Source organism: Apteryx mantelli, chromosome Z, assembly GCF_036417845.1.
Source record: "Apteryx mantelli isolate bAptMan1 chromosome Z, bAptMan1.hap1, whole genome shotgun sequence".
Taxonomy (NCBI): domain Eukaryota; kingdom Metazoa; phylum Chordata; class Aves; order Apterygiformes; family Apterygidae; genus Apteryx; species Apteryx mantelli.
In genome coordinates this window covers 18,803,747-18,824,322 of record NC_090020.1, presented here as the reverse complement: position 1 = coordinate 18,824,322, position 20,576 = coordinate 18,803,747, and the positions used below count along the sequence as shown (strand labels likewise).

At 35.2% G+C, this 20,576-nt stretch overlaps 1 protein-coding gene across 4 annotated transcripts in view; it reads right to left on the bottom strand.

Moving 5' to 3' along the window:
* Window positions 1–424: 424 nt before the first annotated feature.
* Window positions 425–20,576, bottom strand: part of UHRF2 (ubiquitin like with PHD and ring finger domains 2) — a 94,544-nt gene continuing 74,392 nt past the window's right edge. For 2 of the 4 annotated variants that reach the window (XM_067316719.1, XM_067316722.1), the window contains 8 exons: window positions 19,517–19,621; window positions 10,147–10,253; window positions 8,162–8,324; window positions 7,331–7,468; window positions 6,404–6,527; window positions 5,833–5,996; window positions 3,170–3,268; window positions 425–1,522 (listed from right to left, as the gene is read on the bottom strand). In XM_067316719.1, coding sequence (XP_067172820.1) covers window positions 1,376–1,522; window positions 3,170–3,268; window positions 5,833–5,996; window positions 6,404–6,527; window positions 7,331–7,468; window positions 8,162–8,324; window positions 10,147–10,253; window positions 19,517–19,621 — 1,047 coding nt within the window. In that variant the 3' untranslated portion in view covers window positions 425–1,375. Of the gene's footprint in view, window positions 1,523–3,169; window positions 3,269–5,832; window positions 5,997–6,399; window positions 6,528–7,330; window positions 7,469–8,161; window positions 8,325–10,146; window positions 10,254–19,516; window positions 19,622–20,576 lie in introns of all 4 variants that reach the window. The other 2 variants (XM_067316721.1, XM_067316720.1) reach the window with 2 other exon arrangements.

Below are 20,576 nucleotides of genomic sequence, written 5' to 3'. Positions count from 1 at the left end.
GCAGCCCCCTGACTACACAGGTAGCCTCTGCCTGGTGGCTGCGCCGGCCGCACCGCTGCACCTGTCGCAGGTCCTGGGACTCCTCTGGTCATGGACCAAGCGCTACCACGCTGCTCTCAGGTGTTCAGCAGAGATCCGATTGCTACACCAGAGCCACTGCTATAGAATATATATGTACCCAGTGTGTTAAATCCATGAATATATGTTGGGTTATATTTTCTTAATTTCTTGGGAGAAAAAAGCCCTCTGTGAGTCAACATTGTTCTTTTTTTCTTGATGAATGAGTTAAGGAATATAAAGTTTCATCTTTGAAAAATAAGCAGCCCCCATAAAACATTTAGTAATCTGGAAACAACACCTCCTTTTTACAGGTCATGAATTAAATAAGTTTGGATAATAGGGGGAAAAAAACAAAATTAGCAACTTTTCTGAATCATAAAATATTTAATAAGGTATATTTGGGGGGGAAATATATTGTATATAAAATTTCAGATCACAATATGAAGCTATTTGAACCCTCTCCAAGCTAGCACTGCCTTCAATGCTGTGTAGATGTATTGCCACTGATACAAGACCTACTAAAAGCATACAGTTTAACTAATACAGAAGTGGCTTTTTTCATATGAAATATTTTTTACACAACTAGAGTGTCTTGAATACCCTCTTTAAGTGCAAAAAACACAGATCACTTTACACTAATGCAGCAACAATGCATTCATATTGTTCTCATTAGTCATTAGTAGTCAACTTGCATAAGATACAAGAAAAAGCACAATGAAGCTCACAAAAATAGACTAAAAATCAGCCTGTTCTTGCAAAAAAATACAGCATAATGGAAGAAAAAGACAAAAAAGGATTATGCACACCACAGAATTTGCTGTTCTTTAATCCAGCTGGCTTAAGTGCTGTTTCTGTTTTTTTGCTGTTTTTTGTGGGTTTTTGTTTTGGTTTGTTTTTTTTTTTGTAAATCAAACCACATGGACCAGGCACAACTAATATTCAGGAGGCAGTGTGTAGCTAAAACTTCACTGAACTTTTTATCATCCCCACAATTTATTTTCCTCTGTCCTGAGGTAGTTACAAAAACAAATCATAAATAAAGCATCAGCTAGGCCAGTTAGAGCTGAGGCTTTTTTTTTCTTTAAAAACTACTTGTCAACTGGCCAAAACTACCTTTGATGTTAAAAGACAGCTGAGAATTAGAGTTCTCACTACACAAAAAAGATGGCTATGAGGGGAAGAGGGTTAGCTGCTTCAAAATGTGACAATATATTGAGTCCCATCAAGCTGGCTGGTCCACTGTTGAATTTCCCATGTTTGCTCTCCTGTACTGTCTATAAAGTCACTGAGAGAAGTTTGGAAGGATCTGAGCACATCATCGTCCTTTACTGTAACCAGGGAAGAACTGGTCCAGTAATGTCTGCAGTATCTTGTTGGGAACCATGGTGTAGCCCTTTCCCAGGTCATAGCGGCAGGCAGGGCAGGTGAAGACTTCAGCTCTGAAGGAGCGCTGTAAACAACTCTAGGACATACAAAGATAAAGAAGTAAATTGTCAGAACTTTGCTTTACATTGACAGCTTAACCACCAAAACCTAAAGAATTACTATAAACCAAAGACACAACTGCCTGTACTTCCAGAAAAAGGAAGTTATAAAGTCCTTGGGTGCCTATATCTGCCTATAGGGTTAAAATGACCTAGCAAAAGAACTCTGCTCTTGGCCAGGATGTGAAACGTGTTTGGGAAGAAGTAAGAAAGGACCACTACTGAGATTTCCCCTTCATTTCCATTAATGCCTCCCTGTGAATCAGAGCTACACCTGCAGTTTCTTTCTAGCATCGCTGTTAGATCGCAACAGTATTTCAGATCTTCAATTCAAGCTGTAGCTGAATATAAAGGTACAGCTTTTATCTAAAAACCTGCATCTACCTCATCTGGTAAGATTCGGTTAAGCCAGTTAAAGATGTGTAAAATAATCAAATGCATTACATTCAATACAATCTCTAACACAGTGGTATCAGCATTACCCTTTCTTTGTTAGCACAGGCTGCAGCAGAGAGCTGAAGCATGCAAGTTTAATATGAGAAATTATTCAGGGCAGATATATGCCTAAACAGCAACACAATTTGACTAACAAACTATTCCCTAAAGCTTTAACTAGATATTATTTTCTATCTGCAAATTACTTACTGACAGCTTCAAATTCTGTGCTTTCTGAGCTTGTTGCCATTCAGCTTTCTCTTCTCCATGGTTTTTCAATTTTCATCACTCTAAATATTAACCCCTTCATAAACTTTTGCCTCTATGTAACAGCAATGTCTTTGAAGAAGAAATAATCATCCTGTATGCGAGCATCAGATCTCTGTTTATGATTGCCAGGGGCTATCCATAACAACAAAGTGAGTTACAGTGGGTTAATATATACCTTCTTAAACAATGAATTTATATCATCAGATACTGTACTAGGAAGATAATCAGTTTGAGTCCTTTTAGGCTTTTAGGCAGAAACGTTAGATATGACAGGCACAGTTTAAATATTCACCTTCAGTGCATGACTCTATGCACTTGTGCTATAAAAATTAACTCTACTACAAATTGGATTCCAGACTCCTTATGTCGTATCCAACTGTTCAAGATTTTAAGATACACAACTTTTAAATTAATGTCTCTATTTAACACAACTTCTTCATCCCTCCTACTAAATATAATTAGGCTGAGAACATGATAAAATAACTTATTCCTAATAAGCCGAAATTTTTTCTGTGTTTACCCTGTATCTCTTCAACGACTCTTAATAAAAGTGTAGCCCATTTTTTTATTCCTTAGTCATATAAAAATAAATTACTGTTACTATACCAACATCAATCTCCTGGACCAAACAAATTCCTACAGTAATTCCACTAATTACAATGGAATGACAGCAATGATCAGCTTGACTCATTACATCTATAAGGAATTATACTAAACATGCTTTTACCTTCCACTTTTTTTTTTCTTCCAAAATAAAATTAAGATTACTTGAATACACAGCAATCATTAAAGGCAAACTTGTTACGTTTTCTTGCTCATAATGCTAGGCAATAATTGTCTTTCTAAAATGCACTTTGGCTCTGGTGACTGGTGTCTCAGAGCCAAAAAAAAGCACAGAGCAAGACAGAGTTCATTCTTACTTTGCAGACGTTGTGGAGGCACTCTGTTGTCACTGGCTGGTAAACCAGCTCCTGGCAGCAGACACACATAAAGGATTGTTCCAGTTTCTTCAGAAAATTCTAATGTAGGGCAAAGGAATAAAAGAGTCAAACTCTATTAAAGGCACACCCACAAATATGCAAGCAAACATAAAAATAAAAGCATGTTTATTTTAACTAAGCTAATTTTTTTTCAAACTACAGTGCCCTACTTCTGTAATTACTACACACATTTATATTATTTTCAAAGTTAGGTGCCAAATTCACACTGAACTTTCAGACCTAATCTGGGAAAATAAGTTGGCCCTCTGAAAATCTGACAAATACACACATACATTTATGAGATGCTCATATAATGCAGCTGTTACTCTTTCGCTAAACTCAGTTAGCAATGAATAAAAATATTACACAAGTACTGGAAGCTGTGAAATTCAATGCACAATGTAATTAGACAATAGCTTTACCTTGCAAAGAGACTACTTATACTGAAACTTTTCTACTGTCTTCAGGACTCACTCTAAGTTTCAGATCTCCTTCCAGAGCCAACCAGCATGAAGCCCATACTGATAGATATTTTTATAAAAGCGTTCTCACACCCCCTGCTACTGTTATCTATACCTATCTGCTGCTCATACATATTATACTGCTGTTCACAGCCTCTTCCTTCATGGCATGAGAACGGAAGCATGTTTTCTCTGTTTGTATTCAGTGGACAGTACAGCTTTTGTAAATGCTGCTTATTCCATTAACATGATGAACTTTCGGAAGTTCTTAAATCCTCCCTATTCACGAGAAGCAGAGAGTGATTTCTAAAAGTAATCAGGAAGCAGGTCCACAACCACAATTTCTCTGCTCTTCCACAATTCAGAGAATGAAGGTTTTAAGCATTATTTATTTGTACATGAGTATTGTTATAAATAAAACAAAACAGATCATCAGGCCCCTCAAGCCTGAATCTTAGCACAGACAATTCAGAGGCTAGTATCTATATTTGGTGTTTGTTGCTAGAAATTCATACCCATGAAAGATCTCTGCTTCTCTGCCAAGGGAGAAGAAAAGTACCTTACGCTACTTCTATTAAGAAAGTCACCTCTGCAGCTCCTGTTGTGATTATGGACTATGGCTAGCTTAATTGCTTCTTCTGACCTCACTCTCCAATTTATCTGCATTAGGTAAAAGAACCTCCCCGGCTTTTCTGTCTTCTCTGAGCAGCTCTGAGGAATGTCAGATACATTTGTATCATCATGTATTTTACACATACAAGCATGCTTATCTCTGGTATGTCAGTGATCTGCAAATATCTAAAAAATACCAGCGTGGGTATAGAGAGAGAAAAAAAAAAGTAGGTTTACAGTTACTCAAAATACAGTATTGTGCAATCATTTTTAAATTATCAGATATATCTTAAACTATACCTTCTGAAATGGAAAGGTGGTGGTTTCAAGCAAAAGGCTTATATTTTCATTGCAGCTACATAAAACTAGCTCTCTAATTCCCACTGGCTTTAGTGGCAACCATATAGAACTGTTATCAAAATTATGTGTAGGAATCTGTAGAAAAATGACTTGCTAGTAATTGGACTGCCTTTAAAATACTTTTTTTCTCCTTTTTTTTAGAAACATATCTCTCTATTGCCTTCCATCATGTACAATCTTAAGAATTGAAATTCTTTCTAATCAATTACAAACACTAGACAGTACAAAGATAAAAGAGGTAGTAACTTTATAGTATTTTACTGTAATAACTTTACAGTATCAGCTCATACACAAATAGAAGTACAGTAGCATTATAGCCAAGATGATAGCACTGTAAGTGGAAGAACAGAGTTATAGAGGTTTTTTCTGTCACAGAAACAGCAAAAACATCCAGAGCTAATTCTCAAATTAACAGATTATGTATGTTCATTTTTAGGCATCCATTTTCCAGCTAACAGCTTGTTTTTTTTCCTGAGTTGTTTTTGACCTTTATCAAGTCACTTTAACTTCTTAGTGCCTTCATTTCTTATTCTGCAAAACAGCTAAAATAACTGAACTTGATATTGATAAGACTAGTTATCACTGAAGAACATAATACGTCGGGGGATATTCCTTCTGTAGGTTTTTTTGTGCTAGTGCCTAGTCTCTTCTTGAACTATTCTTCCTATTTTCTGGACATGTAGGGGGAGGGAAGTATTTCTTTTCATACTTATTTTCATTCCATATGCAAGTTTTAAAGTTTGAAGATGACAATACTTCTGTCTCCTTCTCAAACAAAGAAAGAAAATGATATTTGCTGTTATTTCTGTCTAAAGAAAAAGTAGTGACTGGAACCATCTTTCCTCAGGTCTTATTTCTCATGTCAGGACTGCACAAAAATGTATTTTCAGAGAAAAATGCATTACCTTCAAAATAAAAGCCAATACTTTTTACATTAATATGGCATTTTGAGCAAGAAGAGAACCCTACTATGTAGGTGCAAACCTAGTCATCAGTAACAAAATCTACTGTTTCCTTGAAATCTGAATCCTGCAAAAAAAATAATGCTAGAAATAGTATATACTCAGCAAAAGTTCAACCAGAAAATTAAGTTTTAAGAAAGACTCCGATTTTTCCTTACACTATAAAGAACAGTTAAAAATTAAAAATTCAAGCATGCACCAAACATACTGGTCCTTCCTTAAGAGAAGCAAGTACTTCATCCCACAGTTTCTGGTTCATGCAGTCTTCTCTAATCAGCCACTGCTGCTCTTGGGTCAGCTGGAAAGCCTCTCCTTTCCCTCCATCTCCCATTCTCATGGCTTTGGATGTATTTGTAGGTTCCTCTGTGCCTGCTTAAGATTACAACCGTGAGACACAGTAACAACAGAGAGTTAGCCCGAACTAGCAAAAGGAAAGACAAAACTGTCTCTAAAAGGCTGAAACATGGACCACACCCATGTGATGCTGAAATAAAGTCCCTACTCCAACTAATACTGCTAGCGTTATTTTGGACTGCAGTACACAGTTGCACAGAAGACTGTTCATTTTTCTACGGAGCTTAAAGAAAAAAAAAATCCTTAAATGTAGTAAACAGCATCTTAAAACCCCTTCCCTACTACCTTGTTACTGAACATTTGCTTAACATTTTATATTTATATTCCAAAAATCTTCCTGCTTCCGCAAAGTTTTTATGCTTTTGGCTTAATAAACACAACATGACAGTCTTCACTGATGAATGCTAAAAAGTAAAAAGAAATACCATCATCAATTGTCCTTTTCTGGTTTCCATTACTCTGGCTGGTTGGCTCCTGTTTCACAGTTTGCTTTTTAACCTTATCTTTCTTCTCCTTACTAGCCATGGCTTCCAAATAACCTTCTGGATACTAAAATAAAAAAATATTCATTTAAAACAAAACCCACTGGCATACAGGAATTCCCAAATACCAACAAGACTAACTTCTAAAGGACTCTAAAACCCGATGACTACATATTGAAATAATTTTAAAAGATTTAGAAACCTACATGAAGGAGAAAACTTCTAAATGAGTATCTATTTTTAGAAAATTGTAGTCAAGTCGAAGGATCTGATCTGGACTGGACTGTATTAAAAGGAACCTGATATCCATATCTACGTCCTTCCAGATATAAAAATCAGCAAGCTGAAGTTGAAGATGCTGGCAAAACAAACCATTGACTTTCTGAAGAAAGAAACACTACGTTACTTCTTTCAATCTTTCACGGATTCTGCAGTGGCCAGTCCTCATGGGTTAGTTTACTTCCCCACCTGAAATACATTATCTATACAAATCACTCACTCTCACATAGGAAAAAATACATACAAATGTGTAGTTTTCATGAATCCTCAGAGAGACTCAACTATTACAAAAGTTAATCATATAAATTGTACCCAGCATAAGGATCACAAAACCAGATTCAAAATCTTAATTTTCTAATCCACATATACAAAACAATGCACCAAGAGGTGGAAAGTTTCATCCACAATTTCTTCTGCTTTGTTGGTATTATAAGATTTTTCCAGTTTGCAGATAATCTTAAGAGTTTTTTAATATTAGATCCTGCCACAGTGAAGTAGAAGAAAGAAAAGGGTCTTGAATTTAACTCTGATTCCTATTTCTGGAATTTATTTATTTGAACTAAGAACAACTTTGTGCACACTGACTCTGACCTGTACGCTCAGACCCAGTTTCTTTGACCGCTCCATTCCTTCTGAAGTCCAAGGCGCAGGCTCAACATCATCTCTTCTCAGAAGGTAGCGCCAAACTAAAAATCCACATTTTCCAATTTCTGGCCAATATTTCACCACCTAAGTAACAATAAAAATTTACTGTCATAAACATTATAAACTTTCATTATAAACATTATAAACAATGTAAACAATTATAAACATGTAATCAATGTTTATAAAATGTCACTATAAACATTATTTGCTATCATAATCATATATTCTATCTAATCTAATTTAAGAAAATCTGGACAGATATTCAATGGTCACTCTGCTAAGCAGTCATTATTTTATCACATGCTAAATGCATGCATGTGGTCATACTTTGTTTTTTCAAGAAGAAATGAGAAACTGAGTTATACATTGCTATTATATAGCAGGTCTTACCTCAGTTGCACAATTTCCATATTTTTGATAAAGATAGTATTCTTAAAAGATACACACCTTTATTCCAGACACTGAGAAGTCATTAAACATGCAAAAAACTTGGACATAGTTGGAAGGAATGAAGAAATCAATTGATTTCCATGGAAAAAAATGATTCAGTATGCACACGTAATATAGCTTACATATTCAACTTTGTATAACCTATTACGTATTATTTTCCAATATCACTGCTTTAAGTATTTTCATTTCTCTTCATTACAGAATGAGGTAAGAATAATTGTCATCGTGGAGACAAAAGAATTATCTCTTTGAAGTAATAACAAAGAATTTGCAATGTAACACACAAGAGAATTTTTAGAACACTGTATGAAAAAAATGTTATGATACCTTGTAAATGCCATCATATCTGTTGCCTTCTTCTGGGGCATATTTGCTGATCCTGCGTCCTTTTGAGCTGCGCACTACTCTGACTGGCTTACCAGCTCTCCAGTTCTTAGACTCTGCTCCATTTTTGTCATCCAGTGGGGCATCACAGTTAAGGGCCAAAGCTCTAAAAAGACATTTAAAATCTTCATAAACTAGATTGCTTCATACAACATTTTATTGAGAATTAATATATTTATCTGTCTTGTCTAATTATGTTTTATCAAGTAGCACAGAAATTTACTGGAAATTCTTCAAGAAACTACAGCCCTATGGAAGCACTGAGATCCATGCTACCATATGGGACACGGGGAAAAAAAAAGTAGAACACGTAATATTTTACTGCCAATTTTCAAGACTAAAACTGAGGTGATATAGCTAAATAAAATAAACCAATCCTTTCAGATTTAACATTCTTCATTTTTAAAACAATCTCCTCTTAAATAACATTGAGGGAATTAGAAGAAAAGTATAAAAGGCAAAGTTTCCCTCTCATTGTTCCACATTACAGCAGATTATTGGGCTTAGTGGGTAGACAGTATTGATGATTGTGAAAAATGGTGTATGGAAAAAAGTACAGAGTCACCATTCAGTAATTGAAATCTTTCTCATAATCCATAAATTGCCTCTGAGTAGGAGTTAAATAACAGTAGCTAACTCAAGGACAAACAGACACCTTTTTTCAGTAATTATATGAGGACCCTATTCTAGACACCTGGAGCAAGGCACTATGAATACCTACTTGATCAAATTTTTGGAATGGACAATATCTCTACAACCACAGACTGATTTGACCAGCTATTGAAAAAGCCTCCAGAATCAGACTTAAACCAAATCAAGTTTCACAGAACAGAAGAAATAATATGGCCCATAAACAGTGATGGTACAAGTCTAAAATATGCAGTGTACAAAACAATAAGGAACAGGGATGCAATGCAGATTTTAAAAATGTTTTCTCTGTAAAGACAAACTTAAAAATAAGAAAACTATCTGGACAAGTGAAGAACAATTCTGATTCTATTACATGGAATAACAATAATCTTCTGTATCAGTCACTGAAGTGTCTGAGGACTCTGATGAAATTCAGTAACTGACAGCACCTTATACTCTATGTGCATCAATTGCATTTGCTAAGAGTAGAGAGATGCTGAGACTAAGCCCAAATTTCTCTTCTAGTTCCAAAAGGAACTTTGCTCTGTTCAAGAAAAACACTTCTAGACCTATTGCTTAAACCCCCTTTCCATCTCCCTTCCCTCTTTGTTCTAGTTCATGGCTCAGTCTCTACCTCCCTCCCTTCCTCAGCATCCAAGTCAGGCTTTTCCTCCTCTTCTCTGAGCACCACCAAACACTTTGTAAGAACCCTGCTTGACTCTCAGTTTTTGTGCCTGACTGCAGCACATCACATCTAAAAGCAGATCTGGCAAAGAAAAGGTCTCAGTCAGTCTTGGCGCTTCACAGCTACTGTACGGTCAGTTATGTTAACATACAGATTATGCACGCAGAAAAGGATGGAGAATTCTTAGTTCAGATAGGCTTTTTAGACAACATTACAATACTTTAAATAGATGTCTCATTCATTTCTGTTCCAAACAAATTTGTTTTTTCAAGCAACTGTTTTTGACTACAGTTAGGCAAAAGATCAACCCAATTTTATTAGGGACGTTATCAAAATGTACATCTTTAAGACAAAACAATACCCTAATTCCTTGTTCTTCATAACAAATTATGATGGCAGAAAGTGCTATCAAAATATGAAAGACTTCTTTCAATATGAGCAAATGAATCACTGTCTTCATACTTAGCTTTCATAATCCATTAAAAAAATAATGGAAGAAATGAAATAAATAGAATTAAAAAAATCAAATAATCAATTGAATAAATTGAATTCATTAAGATTAAACTTAAGCTCTTCACTTTGAAATACTCTTTAATTTCATCTCAAAACTTACCTGTTCATGTGTGTTAATGTCTGATCAAATGAATGCTCTCCAATTCTTTTATTGCCAGAAAGATCTCTACCTCCACTCCCAGTATAAGTGAATTCATCTCCTCGATCCTGTGCAAGAAGATTATCCTTGGTTTTAACACTCCAAATTAAAACAACTGAATTGAAAAAACACTGCTTCATTGATTCTGTTCACTCAGACAGAAAAGAAAATAGTCCAAGGCACTGAAAGACATTTTCAGTTTCACCATCACTGTCCTTATACAGTAGTTGTGCCAACACAAAGCTACCAGTCTACATGTAACATATTCACCAGAAAATTCTTATAAAAATATGCCTGCCTCAAAAAATTGAACTTCTATAACTTCTTAAAAATTGCTTTCAAACACAAAACATTTCCCAGGGAAGAAAACATTCTAGTTAGTGATTACATGCTCTGTAGTGCTTTGAATCAGTTTACAAGAATATCATGTTTGTAAAATATGTAATACATAACTCAGAGGGTTCACTTCTGCTTGTGCAAGAGGCTGAGTGCTAATAAGGCACAGCTGTTTGTACTTAAGTAGAGGGCAGGTCCTTTAATTTAGTAATAATTTCAGGTATTCTGAACCACTAAGAGCTTAAACTTATTTACATTCAAATTTTATAAGCTGATACAATTTTGTGCTATATTTCCTGAAACTAATTTTTTGGAAACTGAAGGAAGGTTGATGAAACCTTTTACCATGAACCTTAAAAATAATGGAAATACACATGCACCTAAGTAAAGCCAGTATTACTATTTTCTTTCAGTAACATATCACAAACGCTCACAGTATTTCTGGCAAATTCAAATATTGCTAAAAAGATACAATTGTATTTAATACAGTAACTCTTTGGAGATGCACAAAGCATGAAACAATAGTTTAAGAGGAATAGTTAATTTTTATAGCAAAAATCTAAACATACTGGTAGGCACTAGTAAAATTCAGTCAATTTCTTACCACTATTTCTTTAGGCATAATAACAAGCAAATACTATGAAGTTGAAAAGATACTGAAAACCTATCAATGACATTGTATAAATTCTGGTATACTCTTTCCTAAAACACTCTACTACTGCTCAATGACTCTCCAGGAAAACACAGCAAAATAGATAGTGTTATAAGAGAACAACATATGAAACAATTTCAAAAGGATGAAAGACAAAAATGACTATAACTGTTTACTAACAAAGGATTTAAAATAAATCATACAAAATGATGGGGTATAATGGAATTGAGCTCTAATCTGTTTTTTTTTTTTCAGTGATTGGTAATTAAAGTCACAGCAAACAAAATGTGTTGAGCACACAAAGATGACAGGAATAATAATAATGTAAGTAGGGCTGTCATACAGACTGAAAGGGATTTGCCTGATGAATCAGGCCCAATAAAACAAATTGCATTTTAAAACTGAATAGGAAGCAAGTGCAAAATTCAAAATAACCAGAAAGGTGTATCCAGGAAAGTCATGAATCCAGTGAAGTTTTGGATTTCATAACAAACATGAAACTGAACTGTTTTCATGGTCCAGCAGAGTGGCAAAAATAGCAAATGCAGTTTTTTGATGTATAACCAAAAATAAGCTGAAACTGGAAGTGATTTTACCTCTTTTTGTAACGTTGTTGAGACAAATATTGGAATACCGTATAAAAGAATGTAAAAAAATGGAGGGAAAACAAAAAGAACATAAATGTTAGCAGGACTGGAAAAAACAGTTTACATGAGAGAAAGGGTTTTGATAAACTGCTTAGTCCATCAAAAGAATAGATACAAGTATCTTCACGAGGAGAAAATACTTAATAGAATCTTTTTTTTGATGTAACAGACAAGCATACATCAAGGACAAATAGCTAAAGACTTAAGCAAAACAAATACAAACAAGAAGGTGTAAGTGCAACTATATTGGAACATACTATGTTTGGAGCTACTGGAACATACTTCAATAAAAACAGATGAAACTTAAACTTCTGATGTCTTCAGAGCAAGACTAGCTGGTTCTCTAAGTGCCACTCTTTAGCCAAAGACAGCCAGAAGATTATTGAGCCTAATGAGGTAAGTTGGATACAAGCCCTTGAATACATGCTCACTTCTTGAAGAGATTCTAATTTGATTGGTTAAATTTGCATCTCTTTAATTATCAAAGTGTTCTACACATAAAGAGGCAAAATTATATGGATTATGGGCAAACTGGAAATCCAGGAGAAGGAAAGTGGGGGAGAAACAGAACCCTGGTATCTGTATAGCAGAATTACAGCTTCAAGTATAATTGTTACAGGTCAAACAATTAGGTGGTATCTGCTAACACTTCCCAACGTAACAGTACCCTTTATCTCATTTATACTCAGCTTTCCAGAAGAACTCCACAGGCTGAAAGACCCACTTATCTAACATCAGATTAAACAAAAAGTGAGGCGAACAAGACACAGTTCTTGGAATAGGAGGAAAACCTCACAGAGATCCTGCCATACAGGGTGCTAATTTTGATGATGAGAAATGAGGAAGATACTTGAACCTCTGATATGAGAGCAACTCCTAGAAGAAGGAGAGGAAGAAATTTCAGGAAAATATATAATTGGTTGCAGAAAGAGCAAATCTAGAGAAGCAAGAAACAGGGTTGCACAGACCAGAATCCCTACAATGAAATAAATGCATGTATAAATAACTTATGACACATAGAAGTGAAAGGGGGATACTGACAGACTGGAGGAAAGAACTGGAGATCTACAAGACCTACTTCCATGATGGTTAAAGCATTTTCCTTTGGAGTACGCCAGGAATATTCACACAGCTCATTATTGGGGATCTTTTGATGAGTAATGACTCATTAAAACAATTCCTCAATAGCTTTGAGCTGTGACTCCACCTACAGACATGCTGCATCTTTCTACAACCCTTTGCAATGTTCAACTGACAGCCTGTGTGCGACAGGTAAAGGCTGAAGTCTACTTTTTATCTCAAGAGGATCACAGGACAGAGCTTAAGATGCTGATATATTCTGCTGTAAATTCTGATCTAACAGGTAAAGAAAACATTTGGCAAAGGGAATCTATTACTGATGCCTGAATGTCCTTCTTTAAGAAATAATACGATATGGAAAATGCTATTAGAACACTTATCTTTTTCTTCTCTTCTTTCTTCCTACCTTTTTCCAATGCTCTCGCTTTACGTTGTCTCCAGAAAGGTATTTCTTAACTGTTTATAAATTTTGTTCATGTTTTAGAGCAAATGAGCATTTGCCATGGTAGCACTAACTGCTGAGATATTGAGGCATTCCAATGGAAGATGAACCCAAAACCCTATTACTATGAGCTAATCAGCCTCAAACATACAAGATAAGCAGATAATGCCAGACAGTCACAAAGTAAATTACATTACATCATGCATCACTTTTTCAAACTTGGTTACATAATCAGTCTTAAATCTAGCAAATACATAATGGAGAATGCAAAAGTAAGATTGTAAATGCCAAGTAAGCCCTTGACCACAGTGTTTCTATGGGCTGTTTGTATGCAACAGCTGACAAGGGCATTAACCACTGCAAGTTATTGGAATTTCAGCTATCTCAAGATGGCTCCAATTTTTTTTTTCTCTTTCCATTCAATACCTTTTAATTATTACACTCAGATTTCAGACTTTGGTCCCACAAATACACAAAAAAAATGCAGCTATCAATTAAGTAAAATATCCTATTAGGAACACAGAGATGAACAGATCTTCTAGATGAGCTTCAATCTTCCATCCGAACAAAAATCTGTTTTATTGACTTTTTAATGAAAAAAAACAAAACATAGATGCATCAGTTTCACATAAGCAAAAGGTAGTGAATAAAGGCTAAGATATTTGTTAGTGTGACATAGCAAATAGCATGAAGCCTTTTTAAATGCAGTTATTATGACATTTTAAATACCAGAGTATTTTGTTTGAAAGGATTTTTCTTTCCCCTGGTAGAAGTACCTGAAGCCAAATCATTTCCTTGTTCCTCTCCATAAATGTCCAACAGAACTATACAAGTATAAATGCTGACAACATTGGTCTTTCTGTCCAATTTTGTGATTTACTTTTGTCAATTTCATGGCTTACTACTGTAATAAAAGGTACCAATTAAAAGGAAGTTATATATAATATTATATAATTATATATATATATATAATATTATATATTTCATTTATAAATCAATAAAAACCTTTGCAGTATGTTCAAAGCTTGACATATCTTATTTGGGGTTTCTGGATCTTCATCTCACCCTTGACAGCAAAAATCTTCCAGTAACCATGGCATATTCCACGATGATAAAAACTTTTTAATCATTTCACTGATAGCCAATCTAGATTTTCTCAAGTTAAAAGAATTTTCAGAACGATAAGTAAGACCATTTCAGAGTAGGAAACAGCAAAAATTGGCTAACTGGTGAGGAAGGTATGTCAATATTTTGAAAAATGACTCCCAAGTGAAAGTACTAGAGAACTACGGTATGTGCCCCACTTTTTAAAGTTTTTCTTATTCCTCTCAGTGTTAAGGGCCAAAATGGTGAATCTTCAGACATTTAAAATAAATATTAATATGTAAACTAATGCAGGATACCCAATCTGGATTCATTATGTTCTGCTCCCAGAAGTTCAAAATCAGAACGTGGGTATGTTTTGGACTTCAAACCAGGTACATCCAAGATACAATATACAGAAAGCTTTTTCAGTTCAAAGACCTTTTTCTGTAATGGAGGAATACGTAGGAGATGCAACAATTTTTGGAGACATTTTTTAGTGACAGATAACTTTGATTATTTGCTGGAGTTCACTGATACATCCTCTTTTTGAGGGCAAGGGACCCTGCAATCTGCATGAAGAATTTCATTAGCCTAATATAATAATATTTAAAACAGGACAAGGAAAACCTTGCCTGTCTCAAAAAGACATGCACCTACTATTTGACGTTCATTTATTTTTGTTTGCAGAATAAGAACGTAACTTTAATTATTTTTATTTTACATATTTAAATATATGCTTAATATTATAAGAACAAAGTTTTATTAGTGTTCATGTGAAAAATATACAAAATCCTGCAAGAAACCCCTGGTTTGTGCCAGTGTTGGCACAATGGAAAAGGAAAGGAAGACTAGTATAACTGTGCTGATCTTCAAAAATTTATGAAGGGAATAGAATGATCATATTCCATACACTACTCTACTAATAGTTCAACTAAAGTCTCCTTGAAAAGGTATGTAATTCCAGAAAGAAAGAGTCTCAGTACATTAAGCATTTACAAAAAGAAGTAGAGACCTATGTCCTTGACATAAGGTACTCACAAGTCACAGAGTGTTTCTTAGAAAGCATGTAGTATAAAAAAAGCACAGATCAGTGCAGCATGGACAAAGGTTCCAAACCAACTTTGAAAGAGGTGGACAAATAAGACTACTATGACAGACACAACCCCAGCAGTAAAAAAAAAAAAGACAAAAAGGGTCTGTGTGACAAAATAAAGCTTTTCATGATGTTAAAATAATCCTCAATACAGTGTAGGTACAGAGGAGAAAATGAGGGATTTCGAGACGAGGAGACACAGAGGATTTCAGAAAATGATGCGAGAAAGGTAATTTTTCATATTAGCAGTTTGTACGGACTGACGGTTAACAATACGGAACAACAGAATAGGTGGAGTCGAGACTGCTGGAGAATAGGAGCTGTTCTGCAAATCTGAAACAGCAGCAGAAAGTAAGTCTGAATATTAACAATACTGCCCAACAAAATAACGTTGAGTATGGAGGTAGCAAGAAGGGACAAATAACAAATCCGAGTGAAAAGGAAGATATTCAGTAGCTATGACCATAGTGAGATACACAAATTGTCTCACATTACATTGGAGTTCCAAGTAGGTACCAACCCAGCAGGGTCCTTAGACCTTGGAAACCTGACAGCATCTGAAAACAGCAAGTATCAGGACAGCAAATGTCAGATTTTCAGCTCAAAAGTCAATCCAGATGGCTCACAATAGACAGATTCTCAGTGCAATGACTGTAATGAATTTATTACGTTGGATTCTCAATAATATAAAGAGAACTGGGAAAATCTGAAAGGACCTGTTTCCTTAGCGGTATGGCATCATATTTTAGAAAACTTATATAGGATACTTCTCTTTTGTACTGAGCACAGAGACACCAGGGCTCAGACTGGATTCAGGTGACCAAGGTAAGCTCAGAAATCTAGTTAGTATAGCTGCAGATAAAACATACATATCATTGTGACCAGCAGTTTACTCAGATCTTTTGAAATAAAACATTTTGACTGAGACCTGAAGCTCCTATTGCCACTTGACTTGGATTTAAAGCCCTTTTAGTATGCAGTTCACCAGTCATGGCACTGGTGGAACTGCACCTGGTGGAACTGATCTAGCATTTTCACTGTGCAATGAACATTAAGCAGAGGTTCGGACATGCCACGTCCGTGTCACAAGGCTCAGGCAAATCTAGAGAGCTAAATACCACTTATTTGTAATTGGATGATTTCAAGCAAATGGAACAGCAGCTGTTCTGACACCTTGAACTGATTACCCAAACACAAGATTGATGTGAAAACACAGAACGCTCAAAACGGACAGAGGACCATGTCATGAAGTAGATTGGTTTGATGTACATTAATCAAGGAATATAAGCAACAAATATATTTGCTTGGGGTCCCTTTTGAGTCATTAGAGCGTCCGCTCGCTTTTACACACTCAGAATCTTTTACAAGAGGATGTGAGTGATCCCAGCAGATACTATTCTTCAAGAGATTTTGAATCTCAGTTCTTAGATTTCCCATATGATCCCATATGCAAAGGCACTTAAAGAAGAAACAACCTTTGTTCAGACTGAATTGACCACACCAAATGACAATTAATTTACCATCTTAATAACACTACTTCAAACTAGCAGAAATATGGATCCTGAAACTTTTAAAAGGAGTAAATAAACATCATTTTTACCCTTGGCTCATAAAAACAAACTAGATAGGTAATTTTCAACTCAAAAGGGAAATTTCTTTAGCTATTTGATTTGATGAACAGACACGTCAAAACACTTTAATTAAGAATATGGTGATTGCACAATCATTGTTAACGGCTAACACCCAGTGTTCTGGATCCTTATGAATGTTAGTTTATACTGAAATAGTTCTCAGATTTCAGATTCATGAAAAAATTCTCACAGTTTCTTCAGCTAACATTCCCATTATGGTTATTATCAAGGACAAGACCAGAAGATTTGCAGTATTAACATATCCAAGACTCTAAAGCTAACCGTTACAATTATTGTATCTTAAATCAGGTAACCTATGTAAATTAACTCTTTGTTACTAAAATCCTAGGTTAAAAACATATTTCCCTTCCGAAGGGACAGCATAAAAATGACAAGAATTGGAAGCCAAACAGTGAATTCTATTTCTGCAGTATATTTCTTTTGCAATTATTTTTACCCCAATGGTGAACTGTTGGTTTAAAGCCACAAGAAGACCACTGAGATGCAGCATGTTAGCAGTGTGCAAAAATAGTTTGAGAAACATACAGTAAAACACACAGTCTTCCAAAATGTATTTATTTCTCAGTCTTGTCAAAACTTACACACAAGTAACTATATCATACTACTAAAATTCAAGCAAGAGTCACCTCTTGTATCTTGTTCTCATACAATAAGCGACTAGATGTGAGCAGAAGATTTTATTAGAATTTTTATTTAAAAGCTTAATTGGAGAAAAGAGATACTGTGTTTAGGATACTTAAAAGTACAGAATCTGATTTTTCCCTGGGTGTTCTTAGAAGATTTTAATTTCAGCCTCTTTCAAAAAATGGGGAAAATGGAAGTAGACTGGAAAAAAAAAATGGTATGTGAAAAGAGAACTGAAGAAAAATTAATATCAAAATGCACCTGTAAAAAAAAGGTTTTTCTACTGAATCCTTAGTTTACAGCACTGCAAAAAAACTGACATTCACACAGCTTTTTAGGGTAGCACCTCCAATATTTCTCCCCAGCTCTGCTTCTTCAAAACTGTGTATGTCATTAAGACTGTGACATTACTTAGGTGCCCACAAAAACACATGATCACAACATCACTTAGCCAAACTGGAAAAGACAGGCAAAGGATCCAAATAAGTTTATTAAATGTTATGGACTGAATAATTACAGCAGCAGAAATAAGGCTGACATCAGTATCACCAGCAAAAAAAAAGGAATCTGCAGCATCCCAAGCTAGTAGTTACAACTACTGAGCAACAGTGTTCTTAGGATGCACTGGCTAAGGTCCTAGAGCTTGGGTTGGGGTTGACTCCAAGGATGTAGTAATGTACCAACACCAAGTACCTCCTCATGTGACTTGTCCAACAGAGAGACACAGACGCCTTCAGAGGCAATACCCTGCAGCAGCAGCAGCTGGTAAGTGCTGTTGGCAAAGAATACATAACATTCTGATGCTATTTCAGATGTTAATTTCATTTCCTTCTCCAATGCCTTGTTCTTTGTGATTAGCAGCTACCCATGCTTTCAAAAACAGGTTGCTTACTGCTTTATCCTTCACCTGACGCATGATTCAAAATCCCACCTGATGGAATAGAACTGCAGGAAGGGATGTACCTTGTGTAAACATTATTTGATTACAGAGAACAGTAATCTAATCATATACAAAACTTGGTCAACATCATGAGAAGAAAGTTAGACAAAAATATTGTTTTGTTTGGCAGTATAATTGCTTTGGCTACTGTACTTAGATGTTGACATCAAAGCAGAAATTTTTCCAACATCTTCCTTTGGAATGATAATACAAAATATTGTGATTGTCCTGAGAAGTTCTGAAAGTTCTAATCATTAGGAGTCAAGAATCTTCAGAACTTCATAGAATCACACAACATGAATGTTTTATCCTTACTTCACTAAAATAAATACATCATATTTTATTTTGAAATACAATATGCCCCCAAAAGGCATTTATCTGCTTGATTGACTTGGAAGCAATAAAAACAATGACCAAAGTAGAATCTAAAATATGTAACTTGCATATAATTATGGTATCAGATATTGAATAACGATAAATTCAGATGATGAGAGTATACTGAAATTTAACTCCCCTAAACAATGCAAAATTCAACTGTAATTGAGGTATTTTGCTTGAGCATAAGCACGACAATATCCTTTAAGAGAAAATAGCTTAAATATTTCTCCCCAAAATACTAAAAACTACTGGGTTTGACATCAGTAGTAGCAATTTTTTGCATAGTCTTATCTGCATAAGCACTAATATTAGGATCAGCAATGAACATAAACTCTCCATCTTTAAAAACTTGAATACTTTAGAACAGCAAAACAAAACAATGGCTTGGATAAATGACATACCACTTCATCTTCAAATCCTCCAGCTAATACAAGCGAATAAGCTCCATCATTACTGCGTCCATGGATTCCACCCACATGGGGCCTGTGAACACCTGCTTCGCTCACCTGGCAACAGAAAAAAAACAGCTTCTAAATTTTTTTTTTTCCAAACAATCGGCCATCTTCAATCACTCTTAAGCATCAACTTTCTGCTTAAAAAAAAAAAATCTATGGAGATGTCTGTGTAAATAGTTAATGTAAGACTAAAATGACAGGTGAGAATTTTACATGTTTTTAAGGAAGAAAAGACAAAAATAACACACCCAAGAAAATGGAAAGACAATATAGGACAGTGGTAACACCAGAAGATGTAAAGGTATACTTACTTCCTCAGGAAAAATTTCCAGTGTATAATCTTTTCACTGCTTGTTTCAAACTACCAACTTATATTAAAAAAAAAAAAAAAGCCTAAGTATTAAATTAAGTATTTTCTAGGTGGGTGATACTAAATATAGTGTTACCAGAACTAAGGTTCCCAGCAGCAAAAACAATTAAGTTCATTCCTTCATACCCAGACATTTTCTGTTTTCCTGATTCTGCCTCTCTGGATTCTGAACCCTTTCTCCCAACCCACACTTTTAAGCAACCTCAGTAAAAGTTTACATATATTTGCTATAGTCTTCTACTCTCATAATAGTGTAACACATCAAATCAAAGGTGCAGCTGGCCAGAAATGCTACCTCTGACAATTCAAGAGCAAACAGCTGTGCACAACATGAAAACTATGCAAGGACACAGCGATATGTCCTTGTGTAACTTCTCAGCTTCCAGCTGTCTGTGGACTTCCTAAACTACTGTAAACTTTGAATTCACAGCATCCAAGAGCGGAGCTCATGGTAATACTGCATGTCATATGAACTAATGCTACTGTTCATTTCGAATCTGGCACCTGATCATTTTGTTTGATGATTCCTCTTTTTGCATCATAAAACCATGTATAGTTGTTCCCTAATTACTTTTTTCATTACTGTACATGATTTTACATGATATGATACTATCTCTCTTCCAAAATGAAAAGTCT